The sequence below is a fragment of the Pleuronectes platessa genome, chromosome 3 (assembly GCF_947347685.1).
Source record: "Pleuronectes platessa chromosome 3, fPlePla1.1, whole genome shotgun sequence".
Lineage (NCBI taxonomy): Eukaryota > Metazoa > Chordata > Actinopteri > Pleuronectiformes > Pleuronectidae > Pleuronectes > Pleuronectes platessa.
In genome coordinates, this window is record NC_070628.1 from 26614940 (window position 1) to 26636573 (window position 21634).

A 21634-nucleotide genomic window follows, 5' to 3' on the forward strand; every position below is an offset into this window, starting at 1 on the left:
CCAGACTGTGCCTGTCTCGTGTTGTGTGCAGCTGGGGAACTTGCATGAGTGTTTGAATACATTCCTCATAAACTTGTTTGCTGCAGTTTGGGATTATTGTATATTTTACCACCAACAAACTACACCATCGGAAACATTTGGGACCACCAGACGGTTTTACAATCGTCTGTCTGTCATTTCTGTCTGTGAAATTCAATGGATTGCACACAAGCCATTGAATTTCACATACAGAAATGAATATTGTACAGTTAAAAATTCCATAGGTGTGTGTGGTTGACTGGGAGAAGAGCTGGTTGTGTAGTGTTACTGCTGCAGAACGGAACGACCTGTGATACCGCTCCGTCAGACACTTATGGTGGATCAGTCTGTCGCTGAAGGAGCTTCTCTGTGATGTGATGGTGTCCTGCAGGGGGGGGGGGGGGGGGGGGCTGTTGTCCATGAGAGAAGACATTGTGTTGGCAATTTCTGAGCATCTAGCACAAAGTCAAACACTTGTCTTTCTGTAAGTTTCATTCAGCATCTGCAGATGGACTCACAGTACAGGTCTATGTTCCTATAGAGATACCATAATGTTGAGGCCTCAAGAGGCCATAAAGTTAAAATCTCTGAGCGATAATCGTAAACCTAAAGTTGCCCTTTTAGATAATCTATTTGGTCAATCTTCCACGTACATGTCTGCTCATGCAATATCACATACACAGAAGACAACATTTCCATTCCAACATCTTCGCCATCCTCCTCCTCTTCTGTCCCACCACCTCCACTGGGTCAAGGGGTTATCCCAGGACTGAGCTGGCCCTCCTTATCAGTCTATCCAGTCACTTCCTGTCAGCAGTTGAAATGCTCACAGCGCCTGCGGGAATCTGCCACTGGTTTCCCCCGCGTTGATCTGGAGGCCCTGTCCCGTGTCCGTCCTTTGTATTCTGTCAAAATGGGAAAAAATATCTCTAACTGAGCTAGTGCTGCTGTAACACACTGCTCCTAGGGATGCAACATCTTACCAACTGTAAATGTGAGTTTTCAAAATAAAATGGGCAACATGCAGTATAAAAAGTAACTTTAACTAACTCAGGTCTTGTCACTGTTTGCACCCTGCAGAGTTCGGCCTGGCGTGTCATCTGGGAGTGCTATCAGGGTTGCCGTGTGTGGGCGTGGCCAAGAACCTGCTGCAGGTGCAGGGGGTGAACAAGGATGAGGAGCACCAGTCGCAGGTGAGATTATAGCCCCTTTGAAGGTTTTATATATAATGTATAGGTGATGTTGGAGCAGGCTCAGCCTCATGAGTTTAAAACTAAACATTTGGTTTGGCTGTCGTTCCGGAATTACAGCGGGTCCTTCACTAATCAGAACCAGGCCGGTTTGATCCCTGACTCCACCATTCTGCGTGCCGCGATACTGGCAAGATGCAGAACCCCAAGTTACTCCTGACCGCTGTGCTGGCAGTGTTTGAGTGTTTGAGAGAGGAAGTGCTGGTTATTTAGTGACTTACAGGACGACACCCTCTTCATTTCCTCGCCTTCGCCTTGACAACTAGGACAGGAGGCCACCTGTTACTCTCCTAGTCCACAAGCTCCATGGTTAAGTTGATATCGACCTTCGATAAAGAGAGATAGATAAAGATCTAGGTGAAGAAAACTAATTCATTCCCCCCAAAATAAATACTTAATATCTTAATATCGGAGAGGTGGTGGACTAGTGGCAAAAACTTGGACTATGGGCAGAAAAGGTCTCTGGTTCGTCTCTGGTTCGACTCCACGGAGAAACAACAAAAAGATGAACCTGGATTGATCTGTCCAAAAATCCAAGAGGATTCTCCCTACCCTGTCTAGTGCCCCTGAGCAAGGCACCTTACTCCCCCAACATCTGCTCCCCGGGCGCTGACATGGCTGCTCACTGCTCTGTGTGTCCTCCACCAGATGGGTCAAAAGCAGAGGTTACATTTCCCTACCTGCATGAGTGTGCCTGTGCATGTCTGTGCATGTGTTTGGGACGAATAAATGCATCTTAATCTTAATCTTATATTGAATTATCATAGTCAAGGAGAACTCTTAACTACATATATTAAAAGACAGCTGGCAATACCATTTCCTTTAAATGTGTACATATGCCTTGTAGAGGAGATGCAAAGTCAAGTCCATAGATGTTTTATTTGAGTTTTCAAAGTGAAAGTCACCTTTTTCTGTTGTGTTTACAGCTCACTGGATTCTAAAAAAAACAAATGTCAGAGGGACGAAGGACAGAATCCTCAATTGCTTTTCAATGTGCGTCTGTGTGTGCATGTGAACTCACACTTGCAAGTCTATTTGTATGCTTGTGCACGTGTGCGTTGGTTTCTACAGTGTGACTTTTAATACAAGCCAAGGCCTCCTTGTGTAGCTAATGCTAAGGCGACATTTTGAATACAAATCAAGCTGGAATAAATGGTCAAAGTATACCTGCGGGACAGCAGAATGTGGATGTCATTAATATGCAAATGTTCACTTTGCTCCTCAGTAACCTGTTGAGGAAAAAAACAAAACCAGCTGAAGTTAGGTTTGTCTGATGAACTGATCTGATGGGAGCGGCAATACAAGAACAAACATAGAAAGATCTTGTCATTATGTAGAAGGATTTAGGGTGAATTGGGATAATCTGAGACATTGGTTCATGTGGGACACTTAAACACTGCCACACACACCAATTCTGAACAGGATTCTGATTTATAAATCACATTATCTGATAAGATTTGTACATTTGAATAACTTATTTGTGTGGACTGTTATACAGACTGCTGCTGTATACACCTGGTGTCAGAAGAATTGGAAAAAGTTCCCAACTGGGACATTTCTAGTGAACACCGTCTCAAGTTGAAACAACTCATAATTTTACTATCAGCTCTAAATCGAAGCTTTAATTGTTAAGTTTATAAACGTTTGCCACTTGCAAACTGTGTTCCTCTTTCACAAGCTTCATATATCAAACTTTTTAGCCAATACAGATGCGTTTATGATTAATGTGCATACATTTTAAATCATAATATGCATATGCACCATCTGATCCTTGTTCTCTCCTATTAAATATAATGCAAATAGGTGGCTATGTGATGTTTAAAAGCTCTGAAGCTCTGAAATGCATGAATAATACACATTTTGTTTACATCGTCCATGTTTTTGACACATTCCAAAAGCACATCATTTAAGTTGAGTGATTTCACAACACGGGAAATTGGACCGTCAGATGAGCATGCACGTGAATGCACACTGTGTTTTTAATGCATGCCATCCCCATTGGTGGGGTGGTTAAAACAGGATCCTGAGTGATTCAGGGAGCACAACCTGATTCAAACCAAAACAGACATGAGAAGAACACGCAGAGCTCTGATGTGACAGTGATAATAAATGAGCTCTCTCTTTGGGGAAAATGTCAAGATGCAAATTCTTCGTAGATGATGTTAATCTGTGTCAGATCAGCGACGGGCATTTCCTGTGATGCTGCCGACAAGTGCTTTTCAAAATGGAACCTGAGTGCACGGCTGTAGCATTCGTCTGCTACACTGTTAACTCAATTATCTGGCATTACTCTGTTTGTAGCCTCAGACATCCTCACGCAGTGGTGCTACATGCTCATCCAATTCTCTGTAGGAGCATATCGATCTCCCTTGATAAGTGTTAGTGGCGTTAATAGTCCAGAAAATGTCGGTTTCTATCTGCTGTGGGAAGCAGAGCCACCTCCTGAGTATGCAGTCACCCACATCCTCTGATACAATCTGTGGCTCGGACATGTTCATTTTAGGTATCAGGTATCATCTGCATCACACGCCCATGCCACCGCGTCTTTGGGCTCAAGCGATAAGATTTGGCTCAGTGGCAGTGCAGGAAACTTTAGATCTCCCCTCCCGTCCATGCTGATCTAATTGTCACTCCCTGGGGCTCGGTCTAATTTGTCCACAGTCACGCACATTATTGTGAGGCCTTGAGTCAACACCAGCTTTGCCGTTTCATCGCTTGGTTGGAAATTAGCTTTGAAGTAATCTGTGAAACACGAGCCATATCAGGCTCCCGACCAAACTTCAGAAAATTAGCCATTAAGAAATACGATTATCCATTACTGGCTCTACACGATCACCGCCACGTACCATTGACAAGCAATATGCTGCCATACTCAATTAAATGTTATAGAGCGTGTCCAAAAACATTTCCAGCACTCTGAGAGCTTTCAACAAGCAATATGCAGTTTGAGAAGTGTCTCTGAAGGTTCCAGACAGAACTCTGTCTCTGTTACACAAATTAAATCTGCAGGTCTTGTGTGTGTGTGTGTGTGTGTGTGTGTGTGTGTGTGTGTGTGTGTGTGTGTGTGTGTGTGTGTGTGTGTGTGTGTGTGTGTGTGTGTGTGTGTGTGTGTGTGTGTGTGTGTGTGTGTGTGTGTGTGTGTGTGTGTGTGTGTGTGCGTACACACATACTAAATATGTAAAAAAAATACTAGCAAAAGTGTTATGTAGTTATATTTCAAATACACAATTGGTTACAGGATGTAGTTAGATTGTTACAGATACATAATAATCATAACTGCTAGTTTACACACTCAACTTTTTTCCTGACTTTGGAATATAAAAGCTATTCTACCTCCCCTGCAGACCAAATTAATAAATCTTGTGATATTACAAATTGGGAGTATATCATCACGAGTGAATGTGACTAGGTTCTTTTAAATTAGTTGAATTAGTTGCATTGATATGGCACTTTATTTAAATTAAGCTGTCCCTTCCTTTTGCTGAAACTCTTCGCCAAATGTTAAATAATGAAACTGTTAAAATTTGCTAATAATTGTGAGTTGTTTTTCCAACTCATAGTAAACCTTTAAATCAAGAAAAAAAATCTAGCAGTAGTATGAGAACTTTGTTATTCCAGTCTGATATAGACATTTTTACTTTTTTTCACCCTTCACCATTAAATAATAGTCCCACTGATTTGATTAGTCGAGAGTCTTTGCAGTGTAGTCCCCTCAGTAGTCCATTAAAAGACATTCTATACACGCATCCTATTGACGTGTTGTTGAACAAAACCCTCCATCGCTCCCTGCTCTCTAGCTGCTCTGTAGCTTGCAGCTGAATTTCCACAGGATGTAACAATGTTTCTGTGCTCGAACAGAACCAGGGGAGTGCGGTGTGTTCTTATCTGAAACAAGAGATATGAAAGAGGAGAGAAAATGTTTCCTTTCTCCTGTTTTGTTCTTGATTTGGAAAATGATATCCCTGTCGGAAGTTCCCCATTGCTCAGCTCTCTTCTGATCTCACCTCTCTCTCTACCTCCACCTTGCTCGCCTCCTCTCTTACTTCGTTCCCTTTTGTCCCCTTTCCTCCCTTCTCATCTCCTTTTCTTGTCCCCCCCCCGCTTTGTCTCTGTTATTTTTTCACATTGATAGCCTGGCTGTAACTCAAACTAGTGTGTTATTGATGACTTACGCTGTCTTTCTGCTGCACTTGCTTCGTAAGGGCCAAATCTCTTGCTAACACACACACACACACACACACACACAGACACACACACACACACACACACACACACATACACACACACACACACACACACACACACACACACACATGCCGCTGGCCACATCCCAGCTGGGATTGGAGGCCCTGTGTGGCCCCTCCTGTCTCCCTGCTGGCTGCTTGCTGTAATCATTCATAGTAGAGTGGACACGCCATCCATCATGGTGGCTAAGCTCCCTTCATGGCCCTGGCCCATAACCCACCGCACACCTGTCAACAACAGACAACATCACTGTGTCTGACTTTGCTCCGTCTCCTCGACTGTGAGAGCAAAACTTTTGTTCTATGAAGGGAAATGAGGAGGTTGTTTTTAAAATGCAGTTACCCTGATGTCTCACAATCTCCACTAACTCATTAGATATCAAAGTCTGTGCATCAAGTTTTATTAAACTGATATATTGTGTAGGTTATTTTTCTTTGTATGATTTTAATACCAGATTAATATATGAACCCACTGATGTGAGAAGAGAGCCAAAAACGTAGGAGTCGGTTTGGACATCACCAGATATTTATGGGTGGCTACTGGCTTATTATAGATTCATTACAATTACATTGAATCAGAGTCTGCCATAGACATTGTGTCCATAGAGTTTAAAGATATAACATATCTATTCATTCAAATATATACATATATATATATATATATATATATATATTTTGTTGTTTATAGCTTCATTCATATATATATATATATATATGAATGAAGCTATATATATATATATATATATATATATATATATAAATGTATCTGAATGAAGCTATAAACAACAAAAAAAGATAAAATTGCATATCCAGAGTGAAGGCAGTCATACAACTTTTAATACAACTTTAAAATCACATATACTGTATTTCTGGGTTTGCAATGATGTAATCTCTGTGGAGTGAAATGGAATTGGGGAAGAAAATTTGTATTGGCTTCTGTGTGTCTGTAGGATTCACACAGTGGCTGACAAACTTTACACAAGGCAGCATTAAGTGTCAGTTTAGGTCTGAGTCCCACCTCTGTCTGTATTGATATAAACATGGGGGACCTCCATCCATCCACGACAGTCATGGAAGAGAAGCAGCTTTTACTCTCACACTGTTCCTCTTCAGTCATTAATGACTAAGTGTGTATACATGACCATCGGCATCTTCAGAAGTTGTACATGTACATATAGACTTGGTTGTTTTTAATCAAGATATTTCACCTCTCATCCAGGAAGCTTCTTCAGCTCTGTCTTATTAATGTGAGGACTCAGACAAAATCCCTTTAGTACATGAACTCATACAAGAGCTTTGTGGAATGAATATATGTTGAATACTGTAATTATTAACTTAGGTTTATGAGTAAAAGTAAAATTATTATTGAGTATATTTGAGTAACTTTGCTCTTCTTCAACTGGTTTCTTCATGGTTTTAAATCATTGCAGTCATCTTGTCTTCTTTAGTGTGTCACTGTTTATCATCATGTTGTGTTCTTTTTTTTAATCCTTATTGTTGCTCTCAGCATGAACAGTTTTTGGTTAATCTTTATTTTTACCCTGACTTATTTACACCCTGATTTTGTGTTAAGACACCAAACAGAACAGTAGTTTGACAAAAAGAATGTCAAGAAATTATGAAAGTTGATAATTTGCTTTAATTGATTCTTATACCCCCCCCCCCCCCCCCAAGAAACACTATTTCGTCAGCCACAGACAAATTTGCTGCAGATGTTTGCCTTTTGTTTTATTTGAAGAGTTGTTTTACAATCTGATATACTTCACTGATGCTACATGTTCAGCATGTTGAAGGCATGAGTCACACTTAAAGAGGCTTTTGCGCAACTTTATTCTCCAAATAATGTGTGTGAGTTTTGCTCAGTGAGTGTTCAGGCAGGTGAATTAGACTCTGGACTTTTCAATGACCGTAGTGTTTTTTTTAAATATTTTGTTTGATAGAATCATGAAACGGCTTCAATTGGACATGAAAGCCAAGACACTCTGAGGTTACAGATAAAGCTTGTGAATCCTCTCCAGAGGGTTAATAGTTTGTCTCAGTTTGATGCAGTTTGCTCTGGCATGCTGTACATCCTTCTCTGACTTTGATTTTTTGTTCCTTTCCCTCCGCAGATCGCTGCTCTGCAGAAAGGAGGAGACAGCTTCCCACTCACTGCTGCCTCAGGCAAAGTGCTCGGAAAGGTGCGGCGAAGGACAAATGCACACTAATAGAAACAAATAGTTTTCGCCAAGGTGTTGTTTTTCTGCTGCTGCCTTCAGAGAACACACACCCTGCTAGAAGTCAAACTCAAGAAAGTGTGTATGACGACCACAGTCATGAAGAGAGGTGAATGTTGAACAGTAACTCTGTGTGCAGGCGCTGCGTAGCTCTGATAAGAGCTCCAAGCCAGTTTACGTGTCCGTGGGCCACAAGATCAGCCTGGACACAGCTGTACGCCTCACACACGCCTGCTGCCGCTACCGGGTCCCCGAGCCCATCAGACAGGTACACACAGATACACAGACACACAGACACACACAAACACAAACACACACACACACAAAAGCACTCAGTCAATAGGGAATTCTGTAGCAGAGTGACAGAAAGAAGTCACCAGATATACTGTACATTGACTTTGGTTGGTGTGCATTGTACATGGTATTCACTTGGGTATAAAATACCAGATCCACAGCACTAAGTGGTTTCAGCATTCTGCTAGGGTCTCTTCTATTCTATGGAGATTATCATTATCTTTCTTGGGACTTTCTTCCTCTTTCATGTTTCCAGTTTCCAGAAGCGTAGAGGCATCAGTTTGATGTCATTTTAAAATGTACGACATTGACAGAAGGAATCGATAAACTTGGTGGTATTGGATTCCAATGGTTTAGACATCTTAGAACCAGTCATCAAGTGGAACTTGTCGATTCTCATAACTACAAATACATATCCATACACATCATAAAAGGTAACTCCTACAATTTGATCCATTTTATAACATCACAACAGGTCTTTGGGGAGTAGAACTGCATGTGTGACAACATTTTTATAAAGCCAGTTGTGACTAATACATGTCTTCAGGTAATGTCACTTGGGGCTGGAGTTGATACGTTTTTAAAGCAACTGCTACTATTACACACCTGAACCTTGCATTGTGGGTAATTTGAACACCAGGTTTTGACAAGTCAGAAAAGTGGTTGAAAAAAAAATATTTGCATCAGTGTTTCATTCTTTAAAACATACAGTGCTTTGCCAAATTGGTGAACTTCTCTTTTAATAGGAATTAATGTGAAAACAGGTCTAAGCGGAGGGTGGACAAGAAGATATCCTTAAACCTTTAAGTAACTGACTTTGAATAAAACAAAATGGAGAAGAGACTGTATCCTGACATGGGTTATTGATTATGTTGATAATCACATCTCATGAACATGCACCACCTCATGCTCAAACCTTATAACAAAGCACAAAAATGTAAGAGGTTTAGTGAACAAATATTATGTTGTTCATACAGTATTTATTTGTGTTTCCAACTGTCAGTGTTTATTATATCATCCTCTGCATTAGACAATATAATAAATTGAATGAAATCTTTGCCCAGAGATGGTAATTAAGATCACTAATAATTACCAGGATAAGTGGGCAAAGGAAATGAATGTCCCAGAGGATTATTTTACAGCTTTAATGAGTCCTGTCATACAGCAATAGTTATAGTTTTGACTGCATTCTGCATTTTCTGTTGAAAAAAGGGTCATAAAAAGTTCAGTCTTAAAACATAAAAACACCCACTGACTGTCATTTTGGGGAAGAAAGGAAGACAAAAAACCTGACCTGGTTTGATCCCTCCTCCACCCTCAGGCTCTTTTTCTTTCTTCCACTAGGCTGTGCTGTGCTTCTGCTGCTCAGCAGGATTTCACCTTCACCGAACAGAAAACACACTTTCAGACCCATGAGCGCACACACGCCTCTCAAAATCAGTTTTTCACCAAGAGAGCTGCAGTTGCAGCGGCTTACTGTCCCCTCCTGTGTGTGTGTTTATTTCATCAAAGTGTGAATGTGATGTGTTTAGCTGGTGAGACGAGGAGGAAGCAGCCGGGTCTGAGTGTGGACATCAGACAGAACCAGGGACACTCTCACCCTCTCACTCTGTCCAATCACTGACATCTCTGTCTCACTGTCCGACCTTTCTCTGAAGTCCACGTTCTCCTTTTTTCTGTCTGTCTCTTGCTTTTGCCTTGTGTTCTCTATCTCTATCTGTCCCACTGATATTTTCTATTCTGTTTACTGCTGACATCACAGAAACAAGCCCCTCACAGATCCAGTTTTGGAGAGTGTCATGTTCAGAGCTGAACCCAGACGATAAAAGTCAAGCTCCTGTATCCTCCCCTTTGACAGACACGTGCATTGGACAACAAGATGGCCCAAACAGGACACACAGATGTCAAATTATTGGTTTGAAAATATGTAATTTGTCCAGAGTCTTGTATATCAATAGCAATGTCGGTTGTTCACGCTTAGCCGCACTCAGCTGCAGCTAAAGGTTGCCAGTGTCTCTGTGGCAGATGTCGAGCTGTGGTTCATTCAGAGCAGTGTTGGGTTTCGCCAGAAAAGGGCACAGTCTATGTTTATATTCAGGAGAGAAACATTGTTTCCTGGCATCAGCAGCATATTGGAGGAACCGGTCAAGAGCAGATATAACAACAGGCTGGACAGACGGGTAGAGAACAGAATATATTTACCTACTAATTCCATAAAAGTCTGTGTTTATGTGGATCAAATATCTCAGAAATAGGTCATCTAATCAACTACCTGAGAAATTGCAGTGCCAAAATTTGGTTCTATTTTAATACGCAATTCGTCAAATATTTATAAACATTTTATAAATAGGCAACCGGCACTGTGTAGCAGTTATTAGGGGCCGGGCAGTGGACAGAGCTCAACATGTCTTCTTCTATGACATTTGATAATGTTATTATGTTTATTTCTCCATATTAGACTGACACATTCACCGGAGTCCTGGATGCTGATCTCTGTCATGCCAACAACATGTTTAGAATCACTTCCTTTCCATTTAGACGTCACAGTAAGGGCAAAACGTTTGTTTTGTTGCTGTTATGCTTTCTTTCGAGCTGAAATACAGAGCTTTTATTATGAAAAGTTGTGAACTTGGGACTGAAGGTTATGTCAATGAAAAAATGACAGCAGTTCAAGAACTCCTTCAAACTTATACTTATATAAAACTCAAATAAAACTTATGGAATGACGAATAATGAGGAATAATTCTGAAGTAGCTCAGCATCAATTAGTTTTTCACAGTGCTGAGCTGATACACGCTTCATGTACAGACGAGTGACAAATTAAATTAAAGAGTAACTGGAGCAGTTCATGTAGAAAATGAGCTTGTCATTAGGGCTAATTGCTCGGTCTGCATTAATCCAGCTACTCCCCTTCTCACGGGTATCAACCAAAAGACACTTCTCTTCCCTGCAGGGCCTTGAGCAAATATACCAGTCGTGAAACAGCTGTCTCCTCCTGAGTCCTCCTGAGTCCTCCATTTGTAATAATTTGTGGTTTTCACAGTGCAACTTTATATAATGTCACTACTGATATGACATTGTCATTCTTTATGGTGTCACAGTTGCAATATTTCATAATGTCAAACTCCTCAGACACAATCCATGACAAGATAAGGATTTCATTGAACCCCCTCAGTTTAATGGTTGCGCAGGGTTTATACAGATTTTTCTTTTTTGTCTGTTAGCAGAAAAACTCAAAAGCTAGAGGACAGATTACCTCAACACTTGAAAGAATGTGCAATGGGTCAGGAAAGAACTTGTTGAATTTTGGGTCAGATCAAGATCAGGCGTCAGCTCCAGAATTTTCCGCTCTAACATTGCACGATAGAAAGTTTATCCACTTTTTCATTGATTTCTCGCAGTTGAATTTGTCGATCATGATGAAAATAACTGGCCCGTTTAGGGGACTTATATTTATGAATTTGTAGCTCCGGATAAAAATAGCATTTAGTGAATTTACATTTTCGTTATAAGGGGACTGTTGGGGCCTTGGCGAAGGTATGCTCTCTACACCCGGCTTTGGCTGAGGGGGTAGAGAAGAATGACCCCTTTCATGCCAAAGACCATATGGATACTTCAGTTCAGAAAGTTCTACTGGACTTGGCTGTCTAGAGCACACCAGTGTAATTAACCCTGAAGAATTACTGGGTCCCGGAGCTATTCCAGCAGCTCTTGCAGTGCTACTTGGACAAGTTCAATATGCATTTCACCTGCGGGAACTTCACCACAGACTGGCAGAGGCTGGAGATGAGCTGTGTCACTGGCTGCACAATCTTAGTGATTCTGTTTCCGCAGTGATGAACCTTCCGGTTAGGTCAGCAGAGAAGTTGCGTCGAGGTGCAGTACTGGCATGCGGAATCCAACAGGCATCCATCAGGGCATTTATTGATGATTTCCCCACCACAGCTAAATCATTCCTTGAAGGGAGATGGATTTTGGAGGACTTGGTTTAGCTCACCGATTGGGCAAGGATAGAGTTCAAACCTGCAGTATCCAGAAGCCTGGTGCTGAAGAGGGGCCTTGTCCCGGATTGGTTCTATCTTAAAATCGGAGAGGGCATCTTCCTAACTGTCTAAGAGTCCCTGAAGAGCTTGGGGAAGTGGTACACGGCCAAACTCAATGACAAGCAGAGTCTGAAAGGGGTTCTCATTCAAGCTGAAACCTGGATGACATTGCTTTTTTACAAGTTACCTGTCTCAACTATTGAAGGGATGGAGAGGAGATGGCTAGGCGTTCCGAGAAGTTTCTGCTCAATTAGCCTATACTGCACAGGCAGCAAGGTGCTGCTGCCAGGATCATCTGTGGTTGAGGAGTATAAGACAACAAAAACACAGCATTCCATGATGTTGTGAGACGGTAAAGATAGAAAAGTACGCCAGGCAGACATTCAGGTCAGAACAGGTTGCAAGTGGCCAGCCAGCAGAGTGCTGAGGGAGGCTGAGGATCGCCTACATCATGCTGACAGACATCTGGTCAGTAGCCTAGAGCAGGCTAGGTCTGGATTGCGTCAGCAGTACAAGCTGGAACAAAACTAGACCGAAAGAGCGGCGTGGCATGGTGCAGAGGGAGGTCCACAAGGCAGTGGAGGAAAACGGACACGTAAAGGCAGTAGCCATAAACAAGCTGCGCTGCTGAACAAGTTGGGAAGGTGTGCAAGGAGGGCACTGACCTGGCATGGAAGGACACCGGATTAAGTTTCTGTTGTGTTCAGTGTATGATGTCCTGCCTTTTCCATCAAACTTCCACATGAGGGTTAGCAGAGAGCTCCACCTGCACACTCTGACAAAGGCCTGCCAACCTTGAGCCTGTCCTCTCCTCATGTTGATCAAGTTCGGCAGATGGTTGCAACACGACCAGATCTAGCACAGTTGGCTGACGATGTGAAGCAGGCAAGAAAGAAGGCAAGACCGCTTCCTAATGGCCCTCGTTTCATCCACTTTCCCAGGCCAGGGGAGAGTGCAACAACAGAGATGAGGAGCAAAGGGGCCCTGTCCAATTGGGAAATGCAGGAAGACCTTAAGATAAAGCTTAAATTATCTTAGGAATCAGCCCGCAGAATCTCAGGAGACCTGATATCGCCATATGGTCTAAGGTTACCAAGCAGGTGGTGCTTATCGAGCTAACAGTACCCTGGGAAGAGAGGATAGAAGAGGCCTAAAGCTAAAGAAATATCAGGACCTCATCCTTGAGAAACAACACAATGGATAGAAGGCCTGGAACCTGCCTGTGGAAATCGGCTGTAGAGCTTTGCAGGGCAGTAACTCTGGAGAGCCCCTGGAATGCCTTGACTGGAAGGTCCAGCTAGAAGGCGGCTAGTAGCCACTAATACCAGCCAGGCAGAGGCGGCATCTCTGCGGAGATATGGAAGGAGTGGTGTCAGAGCCAAACTGGAAACAGGCCAATAATATCACAGGGTTGAGTGGTGGAAGCAGGCATAGTACCAGGACACTGGTGCTACTGTTGAGCTCCCGGAGATGTCATGGGCTTAAATTGATGAACCATTGAAAAGGGGGTTGCCCATCTGAGAACTTCAAGAAGCCACTCAACTAAGGCCCAGTTTAGAGAGATGCAATGGAAAGGAAATTAAGGAGATAGTTATGCCACTGTCTCACAGATGGTGCAGGGGCACAGATGGTGCATTGGTAGTTACCTGTAAAGCTGAGCAAGTTGCGATAACCCCTATTGTATTTTGCATATTGTTTAGAGCAAAAGCATTGGATTTTTGTTTCTTGTAGTTTTAAAACCTATGACTGACGGTAGTGATCAACTGTCTCCTCAGTGTCTCAGCACTAAAAATGAACCCTTAACTCTGCTCTTTATTTTTCTCATATCCTCCACCATTAAGATCCTCTTACTTTATATGACAAGTAAAATTAATCTCTCCATCCACAGTTTGAAATTCCAAGAGAGGAAGATGAAAGGTGACATCATGTTTGGCTCCTGCAATGAAGGCTGATGTGTGGATGCACTGACGCATAATCTTATGTCCCACAATGACACAGTCACATACATAGTCTCTCTCACACACACATATATATACACGCACACACAAGCACAGAATGTTTCACAATCCATCTCAGTCGTTTTTTTATAAACCATTATATTTTCACCCTCATGCATCCCACACCTATTGAGTTTCTTTCCCATCTTTACTAAGGAGCGTGAACTTTCATTTAGTGTGCATTACTTCTTCATTTCACATTTTGTTATATCGAAGCTTTTCCTATATCCTCTCATAAAAATCCCCTGCTCACATGTCAATCTGCTCCTTCTAAAAACGTGTAAACAGATGTAAAGTTCCTGCCGGTGTTTTTCAGTTTCAGTCCTGCTCCTCACACTCATGAAACTTTTTTCTATTGTCTAAACTAGAGTGGCACTCACTAGAGTGTATACCTCCACCAAGCAACTCTACTAATGAAACCACATGATGAATAAATGTGTGACATACCCATTCATACTGTGGTGCCTCATGTTCAACCAAGTCCAGCCGAAGGCAAAGTAAAATAAGTCATTTCAAATCTGGACATATAATGAAACAAAAAGTATCTCAAAATGAAAGACCTCACTTTTAACAGCTCCAGGGAACATTTGATGTGAAGTAGTCTGACATCTTCCTCGAGTCATGGTCTCTGTTTTTACTTTGCGGTCACTGTGACAGTGAGAGAGGGACAACCAGAGGTCAGAGAGCGGAAGCTGACTCATCAGGAAGATGTTGCATTAGTGACCAGACCATCCATCCATTAGTGTTGCCACTTATTCTTTTGAGGGTCGTAGGGGGCTGGAGCCAATTCCAGCTGACAGTCGAGTACACACTGGACAGGTCCCCGGTTTAACACACAGAGACAAATCTAACCCCTGTAGAAATATTAAGTTGGTTTTAGTTCATTCTCTTCTAGGAACTCAGAACTCTTGAGTTACTCAGTCATCCTTGTTTTTACTGGCATCCTGCCATCATGTGAGGTGGGACTGACTCTGGTTTTGATTGATACTAATTCTGTCTAGAAAAGTTGAATTCAAGCTTGAAGCAGTGTTAAAATACATGACTTCATATAAGCAGAGCCTCCAAATGAAAAAACAGCAGGAGAACTACAAGAAAGTTAATGACATACTGAGAGTTCCTTATGCGAGTGCAGTATAGAATTAATCTGGAATCAGAAAAGAAAAGATGGGAATCAAACCTTCCACACCCACATGTTCAATATTGAAACATGTAGCCCTCTGGTTAGAAGCTCTCTCCTCTGACCTCTCAACTCAGACTGTAGCCTGCATAGAAAACCTCGAAAATTCAAACTTGTGGAAACTTACATTTCAAAGCTTTGACCTTTTTGATAAACCTATGAGGCTTCATGGATGAGTGACAAAACACCATCAAGACAGTAAATGATGTGGCCACTGAATCATCACCTATACTACCTGCATCTGTCATTGTATATATATATATATAATTCTAGTTTTCTCTCAACAGGTTTGGGTATATATTGTTGTTTCATGTGTATAGTCTTAGCCCATATTTGGTCCATTGGTCATTATCTCCAGGCTAAAATCCATTACTCACGATAGTCAACCCCCTAAACCTCATCCTCCACATACACTAATGGGAAGACATCCACTGGTAATGGGACTCTGAGGAGCGGGCTGAGACGTACAGTAACAGCTTATCTCCAGACCTCTCCTCTCTGTCTGAGTGCTTTGCACCGAGCGGAAGTCACTAATTACGATCCCTCTCTTATTGCAGTCACCTGTACACCGCTGACTCGCCCAGTGCTGCCCTGTGCGCCTTTTCAGTTCTGTAATATCAGTTCATACAGGACTGTAAAACATTAGTGTGTCGTCTAAAGTTTATCTGTTTGTTTTTCTGGCAAATAGTTTCCTGGAGGTATCAGAGGGGTTGAACTTGTATTTCAGGTTTCCTGACATTTATATCTTATTACATAAAAGGGTCTCCTCAGAGCACCTACACTAAAACGTCCTCCTTTAGACCACGAGGCTTTTTGGATATCGGATGTATAAACTTTCTTATTAAGGGGGAATAAATGTGGATCTTCGCTCCACTCTCCATTTTGGGTTTCCATACATCCCTCCGCTGTGCCGGGCAGGAAGACGGGAAATGTAAAAGCTGTACAGCTGCACTCCCAGATTGCAAAAACAGATGGAATTTCAATGTGAGTGATAAGCGGTGGGGAGGCTGCATGCATAGAATAAAAGAGATTGAGAGAGGTTTTGTGCGTTTGTGGGTACCGGGATAGAAGGTGTGTCTGTGTGTGTGTGTCACAGAGAGAGACAGAGAGAGATGTGTGTTTTTATGCGGATTTTGAAGGAAAGGTTGTATTTATGTAAGAAGCAAGATTTCTTTTTTTAAAGTCTCCAGGTCCAAGAATTCATCCAGTGCAACCCATAACAAAACATATGTTTCTGTGTGTGTGTGTGTGTTTGTGTGTGTGTGTGTGTGTGTGTGTGTGTGTGTGTGTGTGTGTGTGTGTGTGCGTGTGCGTGTGCGTGTGTGTGTGTGTGTGTGTGTGTGTGTGAGTGTGTGTGTGAGTGTGTGTGTGTGTGTGTGTGTGTGTGTCTTGCATTTGATGAGGCCCCACTCCGACTTTTTCAACTTTCTCTCTTAACTCCCAGCCTCCTTGGTCTCCTCGACTTTATTCGTCCTAACTGTACTCTTCTCTCTCCGACATCTTTCATCCATGGATCTCCTCCCCCAGCCCCCACTGCGTCTTCTCCACTCTGTGAATAATTCAGGCCTGCAGTGCTAGTATAGTTTTGGTTGTTGTCACCTCTGCAGTAACACAAACACAACCCATACCAGTAAGCTTGCCCGCATACATACACACACACACACACACATACAGCCAACCAACAAAGCTCTTTGACGACACCAAAATAGCACCAGAGACTGAGACTCGCCAACTACGAATAATTATCCTTACAGGGTCTTTACACCATCTGTCATGTTCAACAGTCATTTTATCCTTTGTTAAAATAAAGACATTGATCAGTGCAGTTTAAAGAAATCACAGAATACAGCTGATATAATCCATCAACTGACTATAATGCTTATCGCTTACATAATGAGACAAACAACCGTTCGCGCTCACGTTTACACCAATGGCTCAGTCTCCAGTTAAATTATCAAGTTGGAAACACACAAACCCAACTGGATTTTGTTGTTGTTTTTGGACAACTAAGCAGCCGCATGTCATCAGCACTTCAACCAATCCACATATTTTCATATTTTTTGTTTTTGTTTTTGTATATTTATTCTCTGTTACTTTTCTTTCACTGCAATGTTGACATGCTGATGTTTAGCCATAGCGTTTATTTGTTCAGCATCTTAGTTTACCAAATATATCAGGTGAACAATTGCTTATTAGCTGTAATCACAAAGTAAAGCTACGGCTGCTTGGACTGTCATTAATTTTGCACAAGTTTGGCTCCAAAGTCAGTATTGATCAAACTTTGATCTGCTGGAAAAAAACTGCAGAATGGTCAAGAGATCCAAGTCATTATGATTCTTCTGTCGACCAGATTCTATGTTGATTCATCCAATATTAATGGATATATTTCAGTCTGGAGCTTGGTGCTGGAGCCACTGTTTGGCTGACCGACTTGGTCCTTGGCTCTCAAATGTGAGGATGCACATACATCTTTTCTCTCTTTGATAATTGAACATCTTTGGGTTTTAGATTGTTGGTCAGATGAACACAAAGAAAAATGTAAATGTGATTTCTAAAATGTTCACTCGCAAGATTTTATAGTCAATCAAAACAATCACCAGATAAATGAATAATATGAATAACTGCAAACCCTGTGGATAGCAATGGCCCACATCACTTCCCCATTTGTTCCTCTTTTCAAACCAAATCCTATGTTGAGCAGCTAGAGCATCACTTTGATGGAAACAATGTGTTTCATTGAGTTTGAAAGGAATAGATGAGAGACAGAGAAGCTTACACAGCCATAAAACAGTCCTGTTGGACAAGTGGCCGGCTGGAGCGTCTGTGAGGGAGACACCAGTGCTCTGCTGGTGGCAGCCAGTGGAACTTTTCTGAAAGTGTCGAGAGGCTGTGACTGATTTAAAGTGGAGCACCCCTCTGGGGCTCGGGGCTGTCTAAATGTTAATATATGTCTGTCTGACATTCTGCTGCTGCAGCCACTGGACTCTGGACCTCCACCGAGAGATTGGTGTAGAGAGAGATGGAAGCGCTGCCCTGAGGTGGAAATGAGAGAGAAGTGTAGATGAGAGGTGAAACAGAGGTTTGAGGAGAGTGAGGGAGGGAGGGAGATCTGGAGGAAAACCGTTTGGTAATCAGGGTGATAAAAAGGAATTTAAGTGAGGGAAGGTGGATTCCAGGGAGAAGGAGAAATATAAAAATCGTTTTGAAAAACTGAAGGAGGGATGTAGAAAGGAAGAATGGGTCGAGCAGACTGCCATAGCTGCAGGGCTTCAGGGGCTTTGGGGGACCAGAGGATAAAAACCTGCCCCGGGCCACTGGACCAAAGCCATGACTCTGACACCTCTGTGTGTGTGTGTGTGTGTGTGTGTGTGTGTGTGTGTGTGTGTGTGTGTGTGTGTGTGTGTGTGTGTGTGTGTGTGTGTGTGTGTGTGTGTGTGTGTGTGTGTGTGTGTGTGTGTGTGTGTGTGTGTGTGTGTGTGTGTGTGTCAGTGTGTGTGTTTGTGTGGCCCTAGCAGAGAGCCAGCAGGCCACATCTGTTCACCTGTGCAGTCCCACCCTGGCAGGGACTGTGGCGAGAGAAAAACCAGCTCTAAACTGATACAAATTCAGGCGTGGGTTTTCTTTGCTCCGCAGCAATCTCTTCAGTTTCCCTCAGTCATTCTTCCTCCTCTCTCTCTTCTTCTGGTGAGCACAGTGTGATCTCTTGTGGGGTTAAAAAACCAGAGTGGAAAAACTGCATTTTCAAATGGTTTGTTTTTAGGTTCATGCCAACTAATTATAAATGGATTCTCAAACCATTAATTTTGGTCTGTAAAAAAAAAATACAGGAGCTGAGAGGTGGATGGTTAATTGGACAGTTTCTATCACTCTGCTAGGTTTGAGTATTAGTGACACGATGAGTCTAAACACTTGGGTTTCATGTTTTGGGATTTTTCTTGTTAATGGCCGGTGAAGTGCAGAATCTAATCTGGGGCGATTTAGACATACGACCAGAGCTCTGCAGCACCTGTGGCTGGGACTCATCAACGTGAGTAACTTGGGCATGGACTGAGTCGAATGTGTCCAAACTTCGTATAAACATGTGAACAGCTCTTTGTGCAGCAGGAGCTTTCGGGCTCTGTGGACTGAGTCCTCCAGCAGGTCAAGGGTTAACTACTGCTGATCACTTTTACAGTGTAAGGAAGAAAACTGCAAACATCATTCACACAAAGCAAGCAAGCAAAACATACATAACAATGGGGGTGTTTACTGTAATTTAAAGGAAGATCTAAGCTATAAAGCATAATTTCAAACTGTAATGCATTAATATAGATATAACTGCAGGAAAAATCTGACATTGTGGAGAACAAAATCTTCACATAAACTAGTTGAGACTAAGCGGGAAGGTGATTGTCCATTTGCTGAAGCCTCTCCAAAGCTTTGAAGACAATTATCCATTTAGAATGAAGCGTTCACCATCTTTATATCTTTTTAAAGGTAAGTTGAAAACCCACTTGTTTCCTCAAGCTTTTTCATGTCCTAAATTTAATATAAACTTTTTTTATTTTATTTGAATTGATTTTATTTATTATTTTTCTTGTCTTTGATTTAAATGCACTTTAAAAATAATCTTGACTGAATTAGTTTTGGGGTATATTTTTAATTTGGTCATAAATCTGTATTAAATTACATTTCATCACTGGGGTTATAACACTCCTGAGGGAACATGACTATCTACCATCTGTCATTTCATCCGGTCGACCAAATGATGAAGGCCCTGGGGTGCTGTTGTATCTGCTCCGCTTTGTGTGTCTGTATTTGAGTGCATCTCAAGCATCTATGAAGAATTGTTCTGTGGGGTTCTATTGAAATGTAGAATGTCAAACATGATGTTCTGTTCTGTTCCTTTTTTGGTTTTCAACATTTCTAGATGTGCCTCTCAACTAAAGTTGCCTATTTTTACTCACTAGGCAGGAAGCAGCGATCTGAGCCGGCACACAAGACACTCCAACAAGTTAGCCACTGCAGAAATAAGTTTGCAACAACATCTCAGATCCCGACAGATACTTCATTTGAAAAGCATGGAAGAAATAGACTGCATCATGATCATTATTGAAGGTTTTTGGTCAGAGAAGAGCTGATACTTAGTTTTTTCTTCAAGCTTACAGCTTTAAGTCCCTGTATATTAGACTCCTTCCTCCAGTTTCATTGATTGATTTATATATGGCTTCAAAACACACAAATCCAAAGTGAGAAGACTAATTTCTTATTTGGTCAAGAGTTGGTTACGGAACATGTAACAAAAATTCCATAAAGTAATTTTACCATTCTATAGATTCTCTCAGACATTTCTCTTTTATTATTGTTAACTAATATTAAATGAAACACAGTTTACAGTTTGGCATCAGCATACAAAAAGAGCACTTGACTATACAAGCTATTATAATTGGGCACAGTTTGGCCATGGTGTAACTGTTATCTGTGAATGCAAATATTCAGGGTCAAGCCTACTGATGATATTGAACATGTGATGCAGCTTCTGTCGTTCTTCCCAGAGCTTTACAGACAGCTCTTTTCTTACCTCCCGCTACCAGCGGGAGTTTGACTAGATGTATTCCATAAATACTCAGTTAAGTCATTTTGCATCACCGACTATTAGATGGTGAATTCGTCATGTAAAGTGTAACAGGCCTAATCAAAATGGCTCGGTGTTAATGAGAAGATTCTCAGTAGAAATAGAAAATGAAATGTTTTGTTCTGTAGTGCTGGATATTCCATTTACCGGCACTCATAGAAAGTCCTGTATTATTCCTTAATGTGTAGCAGATGTCTGAAATACAATATCTTCACTGTGACTCCAACTGCACATAGAGCTAATTATTGATGAGTCACCCTCCTACACATTCTACAATGAGAGGGATCTCAGTCTTATTCAAATTTATCAGAAACTTACTGCAGTAAAAGATGTACAACACTGATCAGTCTCTGATCCTGTATTACCCCCCTTTGTGTGATATGTCTTGAGATGTAATTTCCGTTCTCTGCCACAAAATGTTTCACATCATCAAATGAGAGAATAATACAATCCTCAATGAGTAGTACTACATACACTAAATGTGCCCTGGAAGCTTTGTAATTTAAGTGCCAGATAATATGGTGATGGCAGGAAAAAAAGACCAGAGGTGGATGATGTGAATTAAAGTTGAAATAGACAATTAGCGATTAAAAGACAAGTGCCGTCGGGGGCAGCAGTGGATTTCTGCTGGCCGATGTTGACAAAGGCTCCAGGATTGTCAAAGCTGCTTTATTTGTAATATATAAAGAATCAGAGAAGCCCTTATGTTGAGCCTTGAGGCATCCCACAAGTGAAGCTTAATGTAAGTTCAATCAGGAAGTCTACTTGTGTGTCCAATTCA

At 41.7% G+C, this 21634-nt stretch overlaps 1 protein-coding gene across 5 annotated transcripts in view; it reads left to right on the forward strand.

Moving 5' to 3' along the window:
* Positions 1–21634, forward strand: part of LOC128437142 (endonuclease V) — a 69378-nt gene that overhangs the window by 17891 nt on the left and 29853 nt on the right. For all 5 annotated transcript variants that reach the window (XM_053419175.1, XM_053419179.1, XM_053419176.1 and 2 more), the window contains exons 5-7: positions 1099–1211; positions 7624–7692; positions 7868–7996. In XM_053419175.1, the coding sequence (XP_053275150.1) occupies positions 1099–1211; positions 7624–7692; positions 7868–7996 (311 nt within the window). The remainder of the gene's footprint in view (positions 1–1098; positions 1212–7623; positions 7693–7867; positions 7997–21634) is intronic.